This window comes from Nomascus leucogenys, chromosome 8, assembly GCF_006542625.1.
Source record: "Nomascus leucogenys isolate Asia chromosome 8, Asia_NLE_v1, whole genome shotgun sequence".
Lineage (NCBI taxonomy): Eukaryota > Metazoa > Chordata > Mammalia > Primates > Hylobatidae > Nomascus > Nomascus leucogenys.
The window spans coordinates 9,068,784-9,091,343 of NC_044388.1; the positions used below are offsets into that span (position 1 = coordinate 9,068,784).

At 39.4% G+C, this 22,560-nt stretch overlaps 1 protein-coding gene across 2 annotated transcripts; it reads right to left on the reverse strand.

Moving 5' to 3' along the window:
- Positions 1-11,917: 11,917 nt before the first annotated feature.
- RNF7 (ring finger protein 7) lies at positions 11,918-20,955 on the reverse strand. 2 transcript variants are annotated; one of them, XM_012508334.2, is made up of 3 exons: positions 20,656-20,950; positions 15,853-15,900; positions 11,918-14,298 (listed from the first exon to the last, which is right to left on the reverse strand). In XM_012508334.2, exons 1-3 carry the CDS (start codon positions 20,821-20,823, stop codon positions 14,242-14,244), a joined length of 273 nt encoding a protein of 90 aa, XP_012363788.1. In that variant the 5' UTR covers positions 20,824-20,950; the 3' UTR covers positions 11,918-14,241. The 2 variants fall into 2 exon arrangements, with proteins under 2 accessions (XP_012363788.1, XP_003265375.1); XM_003265327.4 differs by having other exon boundaries at positions 13,067-14,298; positions 20,649-20,955.
- Positions 20,956-22,560: the final 1,605 nt, after the last annotated feature.

Genomic DNA, 22,560 nt, shown 5'->3' on the forward strand with positions numbered 1-22,560 from the left:
ACACAGTGATTGCTGGAGTCCAGTGACGTGAGATTCAAAGCTGGGTGTTTTTAGGGAAGGAGGGAAAGCAGCAATGAAGAGAAATGAAGACGTCTTGCATGCTGCCAGGTCCAGTGGGATGAGGGGAGCAGAAGTGTTGCAGAAGAAACAGTGTCCTCAGGGGAGAACCAGGTTTTAGGGAAAACAAAATGGAGGGAATTTGTAGGGAAGGGAAGAGGATGGAGGAAATTTTGTTGGTGTAAATATTGGAGGGCACAGAGGACCAGTTTCAGAAGTCAGGAAGGGGTGGGAGTTGCAGGAATAAAAGGGAATGTAAAGACCTACTTGGAATTAGGGTTAGGAGAATGTGAGTTGAGCTGGAAAACTGGGTTTCTTGTATTGAGGTATCTAACTAGAATAAAGGGGCAGGATGAGATTGCTGGACTTAAAGCAGATGGTGGTGGACAGTGTTGGGGGCAGGGAGGGGTGCTGGTCCTGCAGCTTCCACTGGGCTACTGCTGAGTTGAAGGAGGTCTTAGGCACAGCACTGGGGCCCTGATCCCTCGTCTGTGAAGGCGGAGCTGGCAGAGGGTTGGGCTGATCTGAGGCCCCCAGACTTTGCTGGGTGAGTTGGTGGGTTTGAGAGCTAAGGGTGGAGACTGCAGCAAGAACTTTGAAAGTTGCTCCTTTCACTTTGCATTCACCTTAAGGACCTAACAGCAGGGAATGGTGAAGTTGGGAGGACTCCAGAGCTCCTGTGCTTTAGTAGGGTGACTTATGCACTCACAAAACTTCGGTTCTGGGCTGTTGTTTGACCGAAACACAGCACTACGGCCTCAGGGTCATCAAGGGCTATTTGAAGCATGAGGTATGGGAAGAATCCAAGCCCATATTTTCCATCCTTAAGAAGATCTAAGCGTATTGTCAGAAAAGTGAGAGTTCAGAGTTCAGTGAGGAATTTCAGGCTACACTAAAATTTTCATCTTATAATTGGGGGTAGCTCCAAGATTTTGTACATTTAAAACCCTGAAAAATATTCTAGAAGAGAGATGGAATTAATAAAACTTTTTCCCTTAAAAAAATCACTTCTTCCATTACTTTTTTCTTCTGAGTTTTGAGAAACTTCTTGAAAGTGTGGCCCTTCTAATGAACTCCAAGGAGCTTTCTCAGGTTACCTCCACAGGGGGCCAGAACAGGATGAGAAACACAATTATTTTGATTTGAATGATTTCTTGAAGAGTTGAACAATAAGACAAATGGAACACCATTAATGCATTTTCTTATATTTTCCATTTAGTAGCAAATGTAAAAGGGTGTTGGTTATGGTCTTAAATAATAATTGCCATCTCTTTTTTTAAAAATATTCGGGTTAGTTTCACAGAGTAAAATGTACACATCCTACATGTGCAATTTAATGAGTTTCGTAAAATGTATACATTCATGTAATCATCACTCAGATCAAGAGAGGGAACATTTCCCTCACTGCCGAAAGCTTTTCCATGCCCTTTTCCAGTCAATACTCCTCGCTGAGAGGCAATCACTCTGATTTTGATCCCTATAGATTTTACCTGTTCTCAAACTTCATGAGAGCAGAATCATACAGCTAAGTAGTCTTTTGTGCCTGGATTCTTTTGCTCAATGTAATCTAAAGATTATAAAGATTCAGCCATGCTATCACCTGCATCAGTTGTTCCCAGCCCCAACCCCCTTTTTTTTCTTTTTGAGATGGAGTCTTACTCTGTCGCCCAGGCTGGAGTGCAGTAGCACGATCTCAGCTCACTGCAACCCACACCTCCTGGGTTCAAGCGATTCTCTTGCCTCAGCCTCTTGAGTAGCTAGGATCACAGGCATGCACCACCACACCTGGCTAATTTTTGTATTTTTAGTACAGATGAGGTTTTACCATGTTAGCTGGGCTGGTCTTGAACTCCTGACCTCAAGTGATCTGCCCACCTTGGCCTCTCAAAGTGCTTGGGATTACAGATGTGAGACACTGTGCTTGCCACCATTTTTTTTTTAACTGCTGAGTAGTGTTCCATTCTATGAATATGTCATTATTCTGTTGATGAACATTTGGGTTGTTTCCAGGTTGGGGCTATTATTATAAATATGAACATTTTAAAAAGCAGCTTTGAAGATTGTTTTGTAAGTCTTTTTGTGGATGTGTATTTTCATTTTTCTTGAGCAAATACCTAAGAATAGATGATAGGGTAGAAGAGATCATAGGGTAAGTATATATTTAAGTTTTAAAAATAACTGCCTGTTTTCCAAAGTCGTTATTCCATATTTCATTCCTGCCAGCAATGAATGAAAGAGTTCCAATTCCTCTATGTCTTCATCAAGACTTAGTGTTATCAGTCTTTTTAATTTGAGCTATTCTAGGGTGGTATATAGTGGTGTTTCATTGTGATTTTAATTTGATTTTCTGATGAGGCATAATGGGCACATACATTTTCAGGTGCCAACTGCCTATTTAGACTTCTTCTTTTGTGAAACATCTTTTCAATTCTTTTGCCCAATATCCAGCTCTTTAAGAAATCTTGTTGAGGATATGGCCCTCTCAGGCAGTATTCTGTTGACTGACCGCATTCTTTAATAGAGAAGCTAAATGTTGTAGAGACATTGAGGCAGCAGTGGTAGAAATAAAATTGCTGGGTAAGAGCATTAGATTCAGTCATTCATTCGTTCATTTTTAGAGATGGGGACAGGGTCTCCCTATGTTGCCCAAGCTTGTCTCAAACTCCTGGCCTCAAGTGATCCTTCCACCAGAGCCTCCTGAGTAGCTAGGATTATAGGTGTAAGCCCCCGCACCTGGCTAAGAACATTGGATTTACAGCTTTCCAAATAGTTTAAATTTGTCAGGACAAGTATACAAGCAACCATTTTATTTGTAAAAGCCTCCACATGCTATTTCTATTCAGAGTTTCAAAATACAGAGAACAGGTACTCTCTAGAACCTCGGCATAAAATTCGAGTTTGGAAAATACCTGAAAGTGGTGTTACAGCTTATGTAACATCATATTTTTTCCATATGTAGTTATATTTTGAGATGTATAATTTTATTTAAGGACTATCCAAATTTGTGTCATAATGGACGTGTCCATTTAAAAGCCCATTTAAAAAAACTTTGCTTTACAATTTGGCATATTCAAAAATATAAACATGAAGATGTCATATCAGAGATAAAACAATCTCTAAGATTCCAATTCTAAGAGGCTCTGAAAAGAAATTATATGTAGCAGCAACTACCAAAGTATCAGCAATTGTTAACTGTTAATATCAATTGTGGCTGATAATATAGGTTGAGTCATTCAACATCCATTCCCAATTATTCTTTTCCTTTTCTTCCTTTACTGTGAAAGCTGGAAAACCAAAAACTTCATCTCTGATTTTTCCCATGTGACATAATTCTGGCCAGTGAGCTACAGACTAAAGACACCAGGGAGGCATGCACCTGTAATCCCAGTTACTCAGGAGGCTGAGGCACAAGAATCACTCGAACCCAGGAGGTAGAGGTGTAGGTTGCAGTGAGCAGAGATCGCACCACTGCACTCCTGCCTGGGTGACAGAGTGAGACCTTGTCTAAAAAAAAAAAGGGCACTGGTGAGGGGAGCCCTTCACCGAGTTCAAGTCAATGTCTTGTTGAAGAAAAAAAAATCCTTTTTCCCAAGAACATAAATATGAGGCCTGTCTGAAAGTACAGCATTCATCTTGGGAACATGAGAGAGAGGGCAGGAGAATGAGCCATCACTCTGACATGGTCAAGAGCAGACAGCAGAAAGCCTGGTTTCTGATGGCACCACTGACCTGCTGTACCAGCCCTGGACTTCTTATTGTGCGGGACAGTAACACCCCTATCTGTTTAAGCAGCAGAGGTTTTCTGATATTTGTTGCCAAGTGTATTGCCAGCTGATTGACTAGTGTTTGAAAGAAGATACCATACCAAACACAAAATTAACTTCTTATATTATGCACCATTATCTCTTTATTAAACCTGGCTTTATCAAAGACGTAATTGATTTTTCAAGGAACCCCCAGTATTGAGATATCATTATACTTCTGCATGAGCAGAAGGGCGTAACACTTTCACCATGTTATCTGCTCTTGGAACCAAATTGGAAACTATTGATAAATGTTAGTAATAATCTGCTCCAATATTGTTTTAGCATTTATGAAAACTGTACCAATTATTTTAATATACTATTTTTTACCAATGATATCTTCATATGCTCTTAGTGTTTTAAAACAAACATAAATTCCCTTTTTAGCATATGAACATTTGCATTTAGATCAGATATGACAGCAGTATAATAAAACAGGGGTCCCCAGTGCCTGGGCCACGGACTAGTACCAGTCCTTGGCCTGTTAGTAACTGGGCTGCACAGCAGGAGCGGAGCAGTGAGCGAGCAGTACTGCCTGAGCTCTGCCTCCTGTCAGGTCAGCGGCAGCATTAGATTCTCATAGGAGCGCCAACCCTATCGGGGGAAATTCAGCCAGATATCGGGTGAAATTCACCCCTGATATTTCACGTAGGTTCTTTTCTATATTCCCTAAGTGTCAGCTGGTCTGAGAAATAAAGGGACAGAGTATAAAAGAGAGAAATTTTAAAGCTGGGTGTCTGGGGGAGACATCACATGTTGGCAGGTTCCATGAGCCCCCGAGCCGTAAAACCAGCAAGTTTTTATTAGTGATTTTCAAAAGGGGAGGGAGTGTACAAATAGGGTGTGGGTCACAGAGATTACATGCTTCACAAGGTAATAAGATATCACAAGGCAAATGGAGGCAGGGCGAGATCACAGGACCACAGGACTGGGGCGAAATTAAAATTGCTAGTGAAGTTTCGGGCACGCATTGTCATTGATAACATCTTTAAAATTGCTAGTGAAGTTTCGGGCATGCATTGTCATTGATAACATCAGGAGACAAGCTTTGAGAGCAGACAACCAGTCTGATCAAAATTTATTAGGCAGGAATTTCCTCATCCTAATAAGCCTGGGAGCGCTACGGGAGACTGGGGCTTATTTCATCCCTACAGCTTCGACCATAAAAGACATCCACCCCCGAAGCAGCCATTTCAGAGGCCCACCCTCAGAGATGCATTCTCTTTCTCAGGGATGTTCCTTGCTGAGAAAAAGAATTCAGCAATATTTCTCCCATTTGCTTTTGAAAGAAGAGAAATATGGCTCTGTTCTGCCCAGCTCACCGGCAGAGTTTAAGGTTATCTCTCTTGTTCCCTGAACATTGCTGTTATCCTGTTCTTTTTTCAAGGTGCCCAGATTTCATATTGTTCAAACACACCTGCTCTACAAACAATTTGTGCAGTTAACACAATCATCACAGGGTCCTGAGGCGACATACATCCTCCTCGGCTTACGAAGATGACAGGATTAAGAGATTAGAGTAAAGACAGGCATAGAAAATCACAAGGGTATTCACCGGGGAAGTGATAAGTGTCCATGAAATCTTCACAATTTATGTTCAGAGACTGCAGTAAAGACAGGCGTAAGAAATTATAAAAGTATTAATTCGGGGAACTAATAAATGTCCATGAAATCTTCACAATTTATGTTCTTCTGCCATGGCTTCAGCCAGTCCCTCCGTTTGGGGTTCCTGACTTCCTGCAACATCCCCTATTGTGAACTGTGCATGTGAGGGATCTAGGTTAGGCGCCCCTTATGAGAATCTAACTAATGCCTGAAGATCTGAGGTGGAACAATTTCATCCCAAAACCATCTTCCACCCCACTGTGGAAAAATTGTCTTCCATGAAATTTGTCCCTGGTGCCAAAGAATTTGGGAACCACTGTACTAAAACACAAAAAAATTGTATAGAACACCACGAAATGGTTTGGCCAATAGTTGAAAACAAAATATACAGCTCTAAAATATCTCTATAAATGAAGTTTGTTTGTAGCTTTACAGAACTAAAAACCAAAATATGTGAACAAACTTTAAAAAAGCAATTTTGGAGGAAAATACATTCAGAGAAGGTATCCTACTGAGGCAGTGTTAAGCAAGTGGTGAAGAATGTGGATTCCAGAGCCAGACTGCCTGCATTTGGACTATTTTCCTTCCACCAGTGTCATCTTAGGCAGGTATTAGTCAGCTTGGGCTGCCAAACAAAATGCCATAGACTGGGTTTTGTGGCTGAAACAACGGAAATGTATTTTCTCACAATTTGGGAGGCTGGCAAGTCTAACATCAAGGTGCCAGCAGGGTTGATGGCTGGGGAGTGCTCTCTCCTGGGGTGGCAGATAGCTGCCTTCTCACTGTATCCCTACATAGTTTTCTTGGGTATGTTCAAGAAAAGTGAGATATCCCTCTCGTTCTCTTCTTATAAAGCCACCAACTGCCTCAAAATATAATCACATTGGGGGTTAGGGCTTCGACATCTGAATTTTGGGAAGACACAATTTGGTCCATAGCAGGTTATGTAACCTCTTGGTGCCTACATTGCCTTAGCTGTAGAAAGAGTTGATAATAATAGAAAGGGTTTTTGCAAGGATTAAGTGAGTTAATATATGTAAAGTTCTTAGAAAAGAATTTGATGCATAATAAGGGCTATACACGTTTGATTATTATCAATGGCCATATTTTAGCAAATTTCTAGTAGGGAATTCTAACTTCCCAAAAATATTATCAAAATGTATATAAGTTATTATTAATCAGGGCTTCTCAACCTCACTGCTGATGACATTTTGGGGCCTGACAGTTCTTTGTTGTGGGGCTGTCCTATGCCTTGTGGATGTTTAGCAGCATCCCTGGCCTCTACCCACTAGATCCTGGTAGCACCTCCACTCCGTTGTGGCCATCCACAAATGTCTCCAGACATCGCCAAATGTCCTCTGTGAGGTAAAAATCACCCCTGGTTGAGACCCAATGCTATACATCTATTAAAGACACAAAAGCAGCTACATGAATTTATAGCTTAAAATATTGTCATTTTGCAAACTGAAGAAATTTTTACAAAATCTAAAGAATGGGAAACTATGTCAACAATCCCTTTTGATAGTAAACATTGAGGTTTTTCATATAATTTGTAATTTTTGTATTTTTTTTTTCTCCAGGTCCAGTGAATTTGGCAGCTAAAGATTTTTTTTTTTTTTTTTTTTTGAGACGGAGTCTTGCTCTTTCACCCAGGCCAGAGTGCAGTGGTGCGATCTCGGCTCACTGCAAGCTCTGCCTCCCGGGTTCACACCATTCTCCTGCCTCAGCCTCCCAAGTAGCTGGGACTACAGGCGCCCACCACCGTGCCCGGCTAATTTTTTGTATTTTTTAGTAGAGACGGGGTTTCACCGTGTTAGCCAGGATGGTCTCGATCTCCTGACCTCGTGATCCGCCCGCCTCGGCCTCCCAAAGTGCAGGGATTACAGGCGTGAGCCACCGCGCCTGGCCTGGCAGCTAAAGATTTAAAAACATATACTTCTTTCCTTTTAAGGATAAGATGTAATTAGTAAAGTAAGGCTCATGTTCAATATCCTAGTTTCAAGATAATCTTTTGAAGGTATGCAGAAGGTCACTTAAAACAGATTTTGATATATCACTGAGGTGTCCATGATTCTGAAATTCTGATAAAATAGAATGGATCATCGACATTGTGCTGTCCAATAGAATTTTCTTCACTGAAGGGAATATTCTGTTCTGTAATATCCAACATGGAAGCCACTATCTATATGTGACTACTGAGCCCTTGAAATGTGGCTAGTATAACCATGGGACTGAACTTTTAATTCCATTGTAATTAGTTAAATTTTACATAGCTACATGTGGCTAGTAGCTATACTATTAGACAACACAGATCTATACACATAAAGAAATGATTATGTTATTTTCTTCCTTAATAGGGTCTTTTTGTCAGTGGGCAGACCCCCCATACCCCACACATACCACTTACCACATGTTGTTAAATACAATAGAAACAGGTTTTTATAATCCACACAAGAAATGGTTCTTGTAGTCACATACGGTGTAATGCTGTAGTAGAATATGGTTTCTCTCTTCTACTTCTCTTAGAAGGTTCAACACTTTATACTTTACAATTCTGTTGTAAAGCTAACATTCCCTAACAGACCCTGTAGTCTCTGAAGAGAGAAGACTTACTTTGATTAAAATTCTTTGTCATTATGGTGAAGCTCCATATATAGCAGGCATGCAATAAACTTTTATTATAAATATATAATATTAAAAATGTATAATTTCTGTAAAAGTAGAAAAAGCAGAGCTAGAGTTAGTATGGCAGAGGTTAATTTACAATGAAGGTATAAAAATGACTACTATAGAGTTTAAGTCCCAATACATTTACATAGTTGGTAGGCATCTCCTTAGAGGCTCGGATAAAACGCAAACAGCACAGAACATTTCACCTGTGCTGAAATAGTTTAAAGAGTTTTTGAGCAAGATTTTCATCTGGGCAGTTTTTTTTTCTTTTTGTTTTGTTTTGAAATGGAGTCTCGCTGTGTTGCCCAGCCTGGAGTGCAGTAGCTATTCACAGGCATGACCATCACACACTACAGCCTTAAACTCCTGGCCTCAAGCAATCCTCCTGCCTCAGCCTCCCAAATAGCTGAGACTGCAGGTGTGTGCCACTGCACTCACTTGAGCAGTTTTCTCTAACTCTATTCCCTGCCCTGCTTGGTACACAAACACTTCTTTGGGAACCACTGTGGGAGAACCCATTGTTGCTGATCAGAATGTGTTGGGGTAGTTAAAAAAAAAAAAAAAGGTTATAAACCACTCTCCTGAAAACTCTGTTGGCAATTTTTTTACAGGTTGTAGCTGCACACACACATCATAATTCTTACAAGAAGTATCTCTGCAAACAATTTTCCTTTCTTAAAGGCAATTCTATAATTAAGGCAAAGAGATTACCAGCATCAGTAGTGATTGATAATAATGGCTGACATTTGTTGAGTGCTGTTTCAAGCACTGTTCTTGCAGTTAAAATGCATTTATTTAATCTTCATAACAACTCCATGAGGTAGATAACAATGTTATCCCATTTTAGTTGAGGAAACAGGCACAGAGAAGTTAAGGATTTTGTGCAAGGTCACACAGCTAGTAAATGATAGAGTCAACATTTCAAGCTGGGCTGACTCTGAAACTGTAGTCTTAATTCTATGCTATACTGCAGCTACACTCACCCAGGCAAAGTGCTTGCTTGTAACCAATACAGGAAAAGCAGATTCCGTTCCAACCACTGACTCAGATTTATCAAGTGTACAGGTAAGAGAAAGCAGCAGGTTGATTGCAAAGCTTACTCCCACTCTGAAAGCCTATGAAAATGAAAATTGAGGGTTTTATTAACAGAAGTAATGGTTTATGCCATTACTTTTAATGGCAAAAAAACCGCAATTACTTTTGTGCCAGCCTAATAGAAAAAGGTTAATTTTCTAAGCATATGAAGAGTCCCAAAATCAACTAGGCAAAAAATTTATTTTTATATTCATATTTCTTTTTTTTTTTTTTTTTGAGACGGAGTCTTGCTCTGTTACCCAGGCTGGAGTGCAGTGGCGCGATCTCAGCTCACTGCAAGATATTTCTACCAAGATGGAAAACCTAAAATTAAAATGAGACCTCACTAAAACCTTTTCTTAATATAAACTCTTGGCTGGGTATGGTGGCTCATGCCTGTAATCCCAGCACTTTAGGAGGCTGAGGCAGGAAAATCGCTTGAGAACTCAGGAGTTCAGCTCCAGCCTGGGCAACAAAGGGAAACCCCATCTCTACAAAAAATAAAAAATTAGCTGGGTGTAGTAGTGTGCAACTGTGGTCCCAGCTACTCGGGAGGCTGAGGTGGGAGGATTGCTTGAGCCTGGGAAGTTGAGGCTGCAGTGAGCTGTGATCATGCCATTGCACCCCAACCTTGGAGACAGAGAGAGAGCCTGTCGTAAGAAATATAAAATAAAAATTTAAAAATAAAATCTGAAAATCATGTTGACTGATTAGAAAAACAGGCAAGTTATTGAGGCCTTACTACCATTATTCACAAAAACAGTGCTACAAGTAATCTAATCATGTTCACAACAATTTTTTCTTGCAAAATTTTTATTGAGAATAGTTAGGAGTATTTTATTTCATAACTGAAAACATATTATTTTTAAAGTAACACTTCTATTAAAAGTGCTTCTAAAAGTGACTACAATGGAACAATAACAGTTGCACTTAACCATGTGCTAGATACTGTTCTAAATTTATATAGTTAGTCCTCAATCCTCAAAAAAAACTAAAGAGGTAAGTATTATTATTACTATTTGAGACAGGGTCTTGCTCTGTCACCCAGGATGGAGTACACTGGCGTGATCATGGCTCACTGCAGCCTTGACCTCCTGGGCTTAAGCGATCCTCCCACCTCAGCCTTCTGAGTAGCTAGAATTACAGGTACACACCACCACGTCCACTAATTTTGTTTTTATTTTCTGTAGAGACGAGGTCTCACTATGTTGCCCAGGCTGGTCTCAAACTCCTGGGCTCAAGCAATCCTCCTGCCTTGGCCTCCCAAAGTGCTGGGATTACAGGCATGAGCCACCATGCCCAGCCAAGAATTATTATAGTTATTATTATCTACCTTGCACATGAAGAAATTGAGGTATGGAGAGGTGAAGTAACTTGCCTAAAATCACACAAATAAATGGTGGAGCTAGGATTCAAATCCGGGTATCCTGGCTGTACTGCCACTAAGTGAGAGTATTAAAATGCAAAGAAAATACTTTCCCCGTAAGACATATTTTGCTGAACAAAACCTAATGATGGCAGAAATGGAATGACTTAAAGATGGAAAACAGGAACTTCCATGCAAACATTTTTCAGGATTTTGTTATACTATTCAAATGTTCAATACAAAATAGATTAAAATTTAAAATATATTTGTACTTTAATTCTAATTTTCCTTATAGCCAAATCAGTAATATTTTATTCTTTAAATTTTTTTTAAAAAACAAGGGCTGGGCCCAGTGTGATGGCTCATGCCTGTAATTCTAGCACTTTGGGAGGCCGAGGCGGGTGGATTACCTGAGGTCAGGAGTTCAAAACCAGCCTGACCAATATAGTGAAACCCTGTCTCTACTAAATACAACAAATTAGCTGGGCATGGTGGCGCATGCCTGTAATCCCAGCTACTCAGGAGGCTGAGGCAGGAGAATCACTTGAACCTGGGAGGTGGAGGTTGCAGTGAGCCAAGATTGCGTCATTGCATTCCAGCCTGGGCAACAAGAGTGAAACTCTGTCTCAAAAAAAATAAATAAATACAAACAAGGGCTTACTAAACACTGAAATTTTCTCCTTTTCATTGCAGAGCATTAAACGTTCATTTCTCCACACTACCCCGTGGCAATAACTTATTTATTTTGGAGACAAGGTCTCGCCATGTTGCCCAGGTTGAAGTGTGGTGGCTATTTACAGGCATGATCATGGTATACTGCAGCCTCAAACTTCTAGGCTCAAGCAATCCTTCCACCTCAGCCTTCAGAGTAGCTGAGACTACAGGTGTGCACCACCGTGCCTGGCTCCATGGCAATAACTTAAAAAGCAGCAAAGTGCTTTTTCTTACAGTTACTTTCGTATTTCTTTTTTTTTTGAGACAGTTTCACTCATTGCCCAGGCTGGAGTGCAGTGGCGCGATCTCGGCTCACTGCAATCTCTGCCTCCTGGGTTCAAGTGATTCTACTGCTTCAGCCTCCCAAGTAGCTGGGATTACAGGCACCTGCTACCACGCCCGGCCAATTTTTGTTAGAGACGGGATTTCACCATGTTGGCTAGGCTGGTCTGGAACGCCTGACCTCGGGTGATCCGCCCACCTTGGCATCCCAAAGTGCTTGGATTACAGCGTGAGCCAACGTGCCCGGCCATGTCCAAGTATTTCTATATTGAAATACAACTGAATTACAAGTTCTTTTTAGTTCTATCATATAATAATTATATACATTTAAATTCTATGTGTAGGAAATATATTTATGAATTTCACTTCACGACAGTAAAGGGGGACACAGTATTTTTATAAAAAAGGAAGCAATGGGACCAACAGAGTTAAGATTTACTGATAGCGGTCAGCTGTAATAACACAATTTGCATAGATGGAAAATTAAATAGCAAAAGATAACTAATCTTTGTTTCTAATGCAAGAGTAAAATAAAATCAGCATCATTTAATCAAATGGAAAGAAAAACCTGTTTGATGCTTAACTTTTGTGTTGGAACCCAAAATTGTCCCAGCATGTTCCCTCTGATGAGTATGTATTAAACTTTCAGATGGCTGTGCAGATGAGCTGTAATCATCGCAGGCTGGGCAGCATCAGCGCTGCTTTGTCACAGTGCCTCCTCTTCCCTCAGATGCTGGTGTGTAGCATAAACAGGGCTTTGTTAGGTGGCGGGACTGTGGTTTTGCTGTGTGGAAAATCAAATCGTTATCACCATCCTCCACATTTCATTTATATACTGTCACACTGCCTAAAGTAACCTGACATTCTACTGCTTTCCTCTTCAATGCAAAGCCATGTATCTGGTTCACATCTTAAGGATGCAACCTTCTAAAAAGGTCAAACAGAAAGTTACTAAAACAGTTCACTGCACAATGATAACCGTTTAAATGGTAAAAGATATTTGTATAATTTTTTCAGTAGCTGGAAAGACAACTGTGAAAAAATATAAAGCAAAAATTTCCAGAGAAATGTGATCAATAAAAAGTAACCCATATAAAAGCATACGTAATTTTAATTTTTATTCTAATTGTTACCTTTTTAAACATTCCATGTATCCACATCCCTTAGATTTAAAAATTCAGAATGGCAAACTTAATCTGCAGATGTGAAAAGTTAAGACTCTAAGGTTTTTTCTTAAATTCATATCAGTAGTCTCTACTACAGAAGAATCCAAAATGAACTTGTGGTCCATTATTTGTTACAAAATAACCTCCCCTCAGTGTGAATCAGTTTGATAAAGTTTAGTATTTTCTTGCACTGTTTCCAGGTAATAAACCGTAAATTTTATTACTGTCAAATGAAAGAGCAAGTGAATATAAATTTTTGCAAATTATTTACTTAACAAATTAGTTTATTAAGTTTACGGTTGCACATAAAATTATAATGACAATTCAAATAAGGTAAGCAGAATAAACCATTTATTAAAACATTGTGTGATAAACTTTTTGATCCAATGCTACACTGGTAAACATTTTCCCTCATTAACATGTTACCTAAAACACAGTTAAATTATATCATCTGGGCCGGCCACAGTGGCCCACACCTGTAATCCCAGCACTTTGGGAGGCCAGGCGAATCACCTGAGGTCAGGCGTTCGAGACCAGCCTGGCCAACGTGGGGAAATCCCGTCTCTACTAAAAATACAAAAATTAGCTGGGTGTGGTGGCACATGCCTGTAATCCCAGCTACTTGGGAGGCTGAGGCAGGAGAATCACTTGAACCTGGGAGGCAGAGGTTGCAGTGAGCTGACATCATGCCACTGCACTCCAGCCTGGGTAGCAGAACAAGACTTCACCTCAAAAAAAAAAAAAAAAAAAAATTACATCATCTGACCAGAACTAGAAAATACTTCTGTCCTTTACTACTCAATGATTGAACAGTGAGGTGAGTGCAGATCTAGGTTTTCTTGATGAATCAATGATAGAGAATAGTAACTTTAAAGACAATCAAAATTCCATATGCCCAAAAGTTAAATTTTATTTACCCTGTTCACTGGCCCAAACTTAAAATCCTCGTATCACATAAAGATCTCATGGACTGCTCCCTCTCCCTGCCAAAAATACATATTAGGAACAAGTTAAGAGTAAGAGTTGGGTTTTAAACTGTACTTTATTTGTTACTGTAACATTCTTTTTTAACTGATCAACCGTAAGCATGCAAAAAGTTCTCTGAAACTGCTTCCGCTGCCTGCTGTATAGAAATGGGTAAATTATAAAGGTGATTCAGTTTGGAGCTTTTTCCTTTTTTATAGCACTTCTAAGCTGTGTGCGCGACGCACACCACAGAGGTAGGAAGGACCATCTTTAATAAATTTTCTTAATCGCAGAGAATTTCTGAAGATAAAACTGACAAAATGCTAAACCAAGGCTTTGATGAGTCCCAAAGGACCACAGATCCATCGGTTCCTATTTGAAGAATTCATCCCCTGGAGTGTTCTAGCTTTTGTAGGGCACTGGATTACAAGATCCACCAGGGCTCTGAACAACTGCACTAAGCCTTCTAACCACTCTCATTTGCCAATTCTTTGGACCACCCAGTCCTGCTGGCAGAGAGGGCAGCGATTGTTCTGTTTCACCCACAGGGACATGCAGCAGTTGTGGAAGGAATGATTACATTCTCCCCAGACCACTAAAAGAAAGAAAAAGAAGAGTTGACATTACATATTTCAATTTAAATACTGAACTCAAAATTATAGCTTATTTTATATTACAAATAATAATCTTGAAAAAAAGATAGTTAATTGGCCAAAATAATGTTTTTCTATGTATAAAGAGACAGAAACTTAAAATGTGTAAGTTACACAGAGACATAAGTCACTGTTTGAGAGCCTTTCCATCCCTGTTCTAGAATCTATGGGTGATGTGATGACCCCTAGTTCCTACACAGCTCCACATGCTGTCTTCTTGAAGTTAGGAGATGAAAGGACTTGAACCTTCCTTAGATCTGACCTTCTCAGTCATGCACTGACCTGAGAGATCTTCTGGGCTTTATTTTATGGAAAAATGTCCTTCCAATTTTTATTTACCAAGACAGAATGAGTTGTAAATGTTTTTAGTATGCAGTAGGCTTCTAAACATTCAGTTGTGCATCTGAGCTGAGCTGTTTTCTAGAAGTGATGAATTGTGTTAAGTCATCCATAAGCAGTGCAATTCCTCATATGATGATGAACTTTTCAAAGTGGCTGGCTGGAGAGAGAAGTCTCTCTGTGATCAAAGAAAGTGGCCTGCCCCTCATGATTCCCAAATTTATACTTTTTAAACAAGCAGCATGAAAGAAGAACTTTAAAACAAGGGAAATCATCCACAATCTAGAATGCAATCTCAAATTTGGGATTCATCTGTCCCTTGCTTGATCAACTGAGCTATATGACAAGAGAAAAAGATTAAATCAAAGAAATAAGGCAGAAAAAAAGAAAAGAATTCCTATGAAAATTGGCTACAGGGGGTAGGAAGCAAGGGTGAAACATTCTAAGCGTTTCAGGAGGAAGAACTGGATCAAAACTGCAAGAATCAATATTAAGTTCTATGTACACCATGTATTTGTGTTCTATGTACACCATGCAAACACAAAATACAAAGCCAATCTTTTATTCTAAGAAAATCTATAAACATGTTTATATAGCAATCTAGACTTGATCACCTCAAGAACTAGGGCATAAAAATCTTCAAACTGCCTAAAATATTTAGCCTACGACAACTTTCGTAGTCTAAGACTCTAAAGAAAATTTGATACACAAACCACATTCCAAAAACATACTTGAGACTTAGAATTTTTCTACTCTGGTTTTAAAGTTAAATACTGTATTATAACAGTATTGAAAAGTGAAATGCATTATTAGAACCAAAAGTGACCTATAACAGCCAAGATTCAAATAATGTTTTGACAAATTTCTGATTTTATAATTTTCTTAATAGAAAATATTTAATTTTTGATTACCAAAATGTTTATTATGACCATGTCTGGAATATATAACCAATTCTTCTTAATTATGGCAATAAAAGGATTTGCAGGTTCATTCCATTAAACTCTTTTGAGAACCAACATATTTTATATTAATAATGGATCACTGCTTTACAGTTTATTTTTGTGTATTGATAAAGTCAATCTTAATTTCAAATTCAAACATCCCTACTGAGAGAAAACCTTCAGTTGAAAAAGCAAGAGAACGAAATTACAACATACCAACACAGTCCTCTTGTTTGTTTTCAGCTTGACATCTAAGACAGGCATCTAAAAGTAAACAAATAGCAATTCTCATTCTGATGCTCAGAATACAATTTTTAAAAACCAGACACTTCAAAGTCAAAAGCCCTAAGGGTTAGAGATGGCAATAAAGACTCATACTATTAACTTCTCATCTGAACATAACTACTTAAAGAGGAATAAAGTACAAGGCATTCTACTAATAACCAGGAGCAATTTCACAAGGGTTAACAAATCCTCTATTTTTATAAGCTCTAATGAAAAGATGTCTTGACAGTGCCAATAGAGAAAACTACTAGAGAAAAATATGCCACACTCCATTATATTCAAAGTTACTATACGCTTACTGGGCATGCTCATGGGCAGTTTATTTTCAAGACACCCTTTAAATAAACCATATATATATGTTAGCATTTGTTCATACATACATCAAGAAACACTAGGATACCCAAGGAACTAATAATAAAGTTTACTGGGAGGGTTTGGAATGGGAAGGAGAGTTTTTACTCCTCTTCCAGGTAATATACATACCTTCCTCAATTTCTGAACTGTGTGAATATATAACTTATATAAAAATTAAATTGAAAAAAATTGATTCTTTCATAAACAAGTTTTTTGAAGTCATCCATACTTACTGACAGAAGCTTTCCTTCAGCAACTCATAAGAAGTAACTTTTTACTTTCTACCCTAAGACACTTCAGAGTTCCTCTAAAATGAACTGCTTTGTATGCTTCCAATAGGTTGCTACTGATGGTCATTCAGACAAGGCTGGTGAGAAGCCAGTGAGACACAGAGGGGAAAGCAAGGGCTGTGGAGCCAGATCTACAGTCAAATCCCATTTCACTGGCATTTATTAGGTTCATGGCCTCGGACCAATTACAAACTCCAATTCCCTCATCTATAAAAAAGGGACAATACTGTGAGGTATTTATATATTAAGTGGGGATGATACAAACTGGTGAGAATTTTACAGATAAAATAAGTAAATACTAGATATCCCTAAACACTTAAGGTTTTTTCTTTGTAAGAAAATGCTTGGGAGCTAAATGATGAGAATACATGGACACATAGCAGGGAACAACACACACTGGGGCCTTTCGGAGGGTGGAGGGTGGAGAGGATCAGGAAAAATAACTAACGGGTACTAGGCTTAATACCTGGGTGATGAAATAATCTGTGCAACAAATCTTGTGACATAAGGTTCGTTTCATGAAGCCATAAACAACAAACCCTCGTGACAAAAGTTTACCTATGTAACAACCCTGTACTTGTAACCCTGAACCTAAAATAAAAGTTAAAAAAAAAAAAAACAAAGAAAATACTTCCTTTACAGATAAGTCTGAGCCCAAAGCATTTACCCAACAATGGTAAAATATTTTAATAAATTACTTTATTACTGGTTTCTTGGGTATCCTTCTAGAATTTCTTGATATATATATAAACAAATACTAACATTATATGTATGGGTTATTTAAAAGGGTGTCTTGAAAATAAACTGCCCATGAGCATGCCCAGTGAGCTTATAGTAACTTCTAATATAGTGGAGTAGGTGTAAATACTAAAAATGAGATCCTAAAGGCTGTACTAGAAGTTTTCAAAATTCAATTTGGAATACTATCAGCTTAATGAAAAAAGTAATATAGAATATTTTAGGGACCAAAAATGGACTCATTCACTAGCTGGAAGAGGAGTCAGAGTTGGGTAAAAGGAAGTTCGAACCAACAGAAAATAGTTTTTAACATAAATAGGGGAAAAACAATCCTGTAAAAATAGAAACACGGTGAAGGTGAAGGCTGCTTCTCTTCTTATACTGGATTCTGCTCAGGCATTTGTTTGCTCCTTGCCACATGCTCTTACCCTTAAAAAAACACCACTGCCCTAGTCTCTTCAGTGTGGATTAAAAACAACCACTGCCTCCTGAGGTTTTCTTCAATCCCACAATTACTATCTCCTCTGTGCAAGGAGTTATGCACTGGGGACACCAAAATGACCAAGGCTGGGTCTCAAGGGGCTCACCAGCAAATGGGGACGTAGACAACAACTAAATATCATGAGGGTTGTGATATAACAGTGAAGACATCCTACCTGAATCTGGCGCTAGTTCTGTGCAATCACAGAATTTTAATATTAAGGTTGGTGATCCCAACTGCCTCTTTACAAATTAGGAAAATAAGGCTCCAAAAAGTTATGTGAAATATCCAAGGTGATACAGTCATGAAGGGTTACTCTGGCTATTATAACTGGCTGTACTAGCAAACCTATTCCCCTTTTCATCAGCACTTGCTCACTGTGCAATCATCACTCCTTTCTGAATGAAGGGAGGAGAGTGGAAACCAAGATGAGAGTGTTATCCATATCAGAATGGGCTGACAGGCAAATCTTGGGAGCAGAAAGTATAATAAATCACAAGTGTGTGAGATAAATTCCAAATACTAAAGAAAGGGAACTAAGTGGGTTCTTGTTGCTGAATCTAAGAATCTCTAAATTACACTTATAGCTCTGATGTAGATTATCAAAACTGACCCAAATCTACACAAATTCCTAAAGTTTCAGATAAAAGATGAAAAATTGCTTTAATGATCTTCCTAGAATCTAAAACAGTACATTTCTAAGGAGTACAATAACACCTTTTAGAATGATGCTAGGGTAAGGACTAGGAAGTCTGGAAAAAAAAATTTCCTTCTGCTGTCACCTGACCTCTAAGTGGGTTTTAACACCTCATAAACAAAATACAAAGGTCTAGCCTAGAATACTTTCCTGAACCCAAAGTACAGCTGTTGTAAATACGCAAGACTGATCCTGTAGTAGCAGAATACCTGCTATAATTAGAAAGTTTATGATGAAATGTGTCATTTATAGCCTATACTTTGACCTACATTAAAATCTCTCAGTAAAGTTTATTTGTTGCCAAGTTTCAATCATTATTTCAGGTTATACATTTCCACTTACTCTTTAAATGTTTTTCCTTTGGGAGGAAATAGCTTTTTGGGAGATAAATCTTTTGAAAATACCCTTTGGGAACATTATTTTTAAACTGGAAAGGAACTAAGTGAAAGCTTAGTTTCCTTTAAACTAAAGGAAACTTATTTAGGAGATAAAATGTTTAGCAAAACTCGTCTTAAAAAAAAAAAAGGGTCTCCTGGATCAGTTAAAAATGCTTCCCAAACTGGAAATTATGATTCCTAAGTGGCGGCAGGGACAGCTGTATTGCTGGCAAATAAACTAGATACTTTTAAAGCCTAATGTGTTTTGTTTGTTGCTGAGACAGGGTCTCATTCTGTCACCCAAGCTGGAGTATAGTGGCAGTGGCAGGAACACGGCTCACTGTAGCCTCGACCTCCTGGGCTCAAGGGATCCTCCCACCTCAGCCTCCAGAGTAGGTGGAGGCCACCATGCCTGGTGAGTTTTTTTATTTTAATTTTTAATTGTACAGACAGGGTCTTGCGATGTTGCCTAGGCTGTTCTCAAACTCCTGGGCTCAAGTGATCCATGTAAAATAAGTGGGTCATGTCTAATATCAAGGTCTTTCAAAAGAAAGAGATAAAAATATCTGAATCCAATTGTTTTAAACCCTCTTTGAAACAAGCCTTTAGGAATAAAAGACAAAAGAGCATAAACTGAGAAATCTCTTGATTCAGGTATGTTTAAAGTCTCACCCCCCTTAAGGTGAGCAATTCTCTTTATGTTCTCCAATTCTCTCATTTTTCAAGACAAGTCACAGTTTTCAAACGACAGAAATGTCCGTTTTCTTTAACTACCCTCAATAAAGAACTCCACTGAAGACGCTCTCATAGTAATTTTAAACGCCCTATCTGAAAATACAACTTGCATTTAAGTAGCACCTGCTTTTCAAAGTGGTCTGAGATCTTAGAACCATATACAATATAACAAGATTAAGCTGTTCTGAGAAGTTTCGCTTGGTCTAATATTTTAACTCAAAATATCACAGAAAGAAGACATATTTGTAAGAGGATTCTCCACAAAGGCATGCCTCAGAGCAGCACAGTATCTTCTCCAGGAAATGGCATCCGATATGGAGAGGGGGTGTGATGGAGGTGAAGTTTTACGTTTCTGAAAAAAGGGCTTACAATTCTTCAGCTTCCATGAAACTTAGATATTCTTGAACCACACTGTCCCCTTCAAGCCACGCTAGTGCTATCTGACCCATCTTAGATCAATCCGGATTTAAAAGCCATTCGAAGAGCGGCGGTAAGCTAATCCGGAAATGCAATGGCTGTGAACACTTTCCTGCGTCCCTCGAGAAGAACTAAGGGTGTCGTTTTGTGGAAGATGACTCCGGAGCATCACTTTCGTGGTGACCAAGACTATTAAAGTTCACTGCTGAATCACGGCCTTTACCCTGACCACCTTGTGACGAGCTTTTAGAGCAGGGGCTGGGGCTGGCCACACAAACCGAAGTGTTTCCGGCTAGTTCCCAACAATCACCCGGTTTTACTTTCTTGGTCACACCCATCACTACCTGAAATTACCTTGTTTACCTCCGTTTATTGCCCGTCTCTCTCCCTAGGACACCAACCACCCGGCGCCAGGCGCCTGTTGCACAACCCCGCAGCCCCAGGCGGCGGCCGCAGCCCTCAGGAGCCGCAGCAGGAGTGTGGCTCCGCGTTCCTCCGGCGCCGGGGCAGGGCAACCTCCACCCACTCTCCCAGGCGGGGCACTTTCCGAGGCTTCTGGCGGACGCCCGTCCCTTCCCAACCCCGAAGTCGGCTCCCGGAGGCCGCAGCGCGGCCCTGGCCTCGCGTGCAGCGCTTACCCATCACCTGGACCCTGCAGATGGCGCACGTATCGCACTCCACGTCCCAGCTCCACATGGCCACCGCGTTCCACTTCTTGAGGGAGAACATCTTGTCGCCTCCCGACTTGGAGCCTGAGCTCCCGGAGTGAGAGGCCAGGGCGCAGGTTTCCTCTCCGTCTTCTACGTCGGCCATGGCGGCGCCGCGGAACCGACGGCGGAGACGTTGGCTTGGGGAAGGCGGGAGGCTAGGGCGGCTCTGTGGGGCCGCCCGACGGGCCACAGCGCCGCCCGCAGGCCGCCAGCCACCATGGTGCCTAGACCCCGGCTGCCCACGATTGGCTGGCGCGGCCCAGTGACGTCACCTGACGCCAGCGCCGGGGGGCGAGCAGGCCCCGCCCTCGCCGTCCTAGGGCAACTGAGAGGGCTCGGGCTCTTCCGGGACGACGCCGCTGAATCTGCCTGCTGCGCTGCGGAGTGTTACGTCTGAGCAGGCGCACAAATTGTGCAGGAATATGTGTCCTGCTTTATGGCTTCATTAAACCTACTGCTCTCCTTGTTAATTTATTCGTTTGTCTCTTCCCTCCCAAATGTAAAACTCTATCAGAGCAGGGAACATGTTGTTATCACCACGTTATCCTCGGTATCTACAAAATGCCTGGCCACAGGAGGCACAATTATTTGTTGAGTGAGTTAATGATCTTAAAGATCTAGAAATCTGGTTCAGTGATTCTCAAACATTTTGGTCTCAGGACTCCTTTTCACTTAAAAATTATTAGTACATTAAAGAACTTTTATTTATGTAGGAAATGTATAAATATATATACACATGTATGAATATATGTATATACATATATACAATGAATATATGTATATACATATATACAATGAATATATGTATATACATATATACAATGTATACAATGAATATATGTATATACATATATACAATGAATATATGTATATACATATATACAATGAATATGTATATATATACACAATGAATATATGTATATATACAATGAATATATGTGTATATATACAATGAATATATGTGTATATATACAATGAATATATACATATATACAATGAAATATGTACATACATACAATGAATATATGTACATACATACAATGAATATATGTACATACATACAATGAATATATGTATATACATACAATGCATATATGTATATACATACATACAATGCATATATGTATATACATACATACAATGCATATATGTATATACATACATACAATGCATATATGTATATACATACATACAATGCATATATGTATATACATACATACAATGCATATATGTATATACATACATACAATGCATATATGTATATACATACATACAATGCATATATGTATATACATATATACAATGCATATATATATACATGAATATATGTATATTCATATATATAATGAATATATATGCGTACATTTCCTGTATATATATACACATAAATAGAGATTAATGTTTGCTTTTTAAGAAATTAAAACATATTTTAAAATGTATTCATTAAAAATCACAGTAATAACCTCATTACAGGTTATCATTAGAGGGGTGACTTCACATACCATGTAGTTGCTGGAAACTCCGGTGTACACTCGTAGAATGAGAGTGAAAAGAGAAATAGCTCTAAATATTGTTAAGCAACTAGTTTGCCCTCTTTTGACCCCTAAAAGAGGTCAGGATCCCAGGAGTCCCGCTGTGTGGCGACACAACCCACACTTATTTTTCAGGCCCCGCTCCCTCAGCTGCACAATCTCCATTCCTTCTGCCCAGTACATTTGAGCTAGTTTAACTTCCTCTTTTTATATGTAGGACTAGTGAGGTCCGAAGAAGAGAAATGACAAAGATCACATCGTTATTACAGTAGTGCTTCTACGGCTAGCTGACCATCACATGTGTTTCC

Excerpts from the sequence above, each read along its gene's own strand:
- RNF7 (XM_003265327.4), bottom strand. The coding sequence starts at position 20,823 with ATGGCCGACGTAGAAGACGGAGAGGAAACCTGCGCCCTGGCCTCTCAC. Across the intron at positions 15,901-20,648 it reads CTGCAGGGTCCAGGTGATGG|ATGCCTGTCTTAGATGTCAA; the intron begins GTAAGCGCTGCA and ends GTTTACTTTTAG. Across the intron at positions 14,299-15,852 it reads CAAACAAGAGGACTGTGTTG|TGGTCTGGGGAGAATGTAAT; the intron begins GTATGTTGTAAT and ends TCTTTCTTTTAG.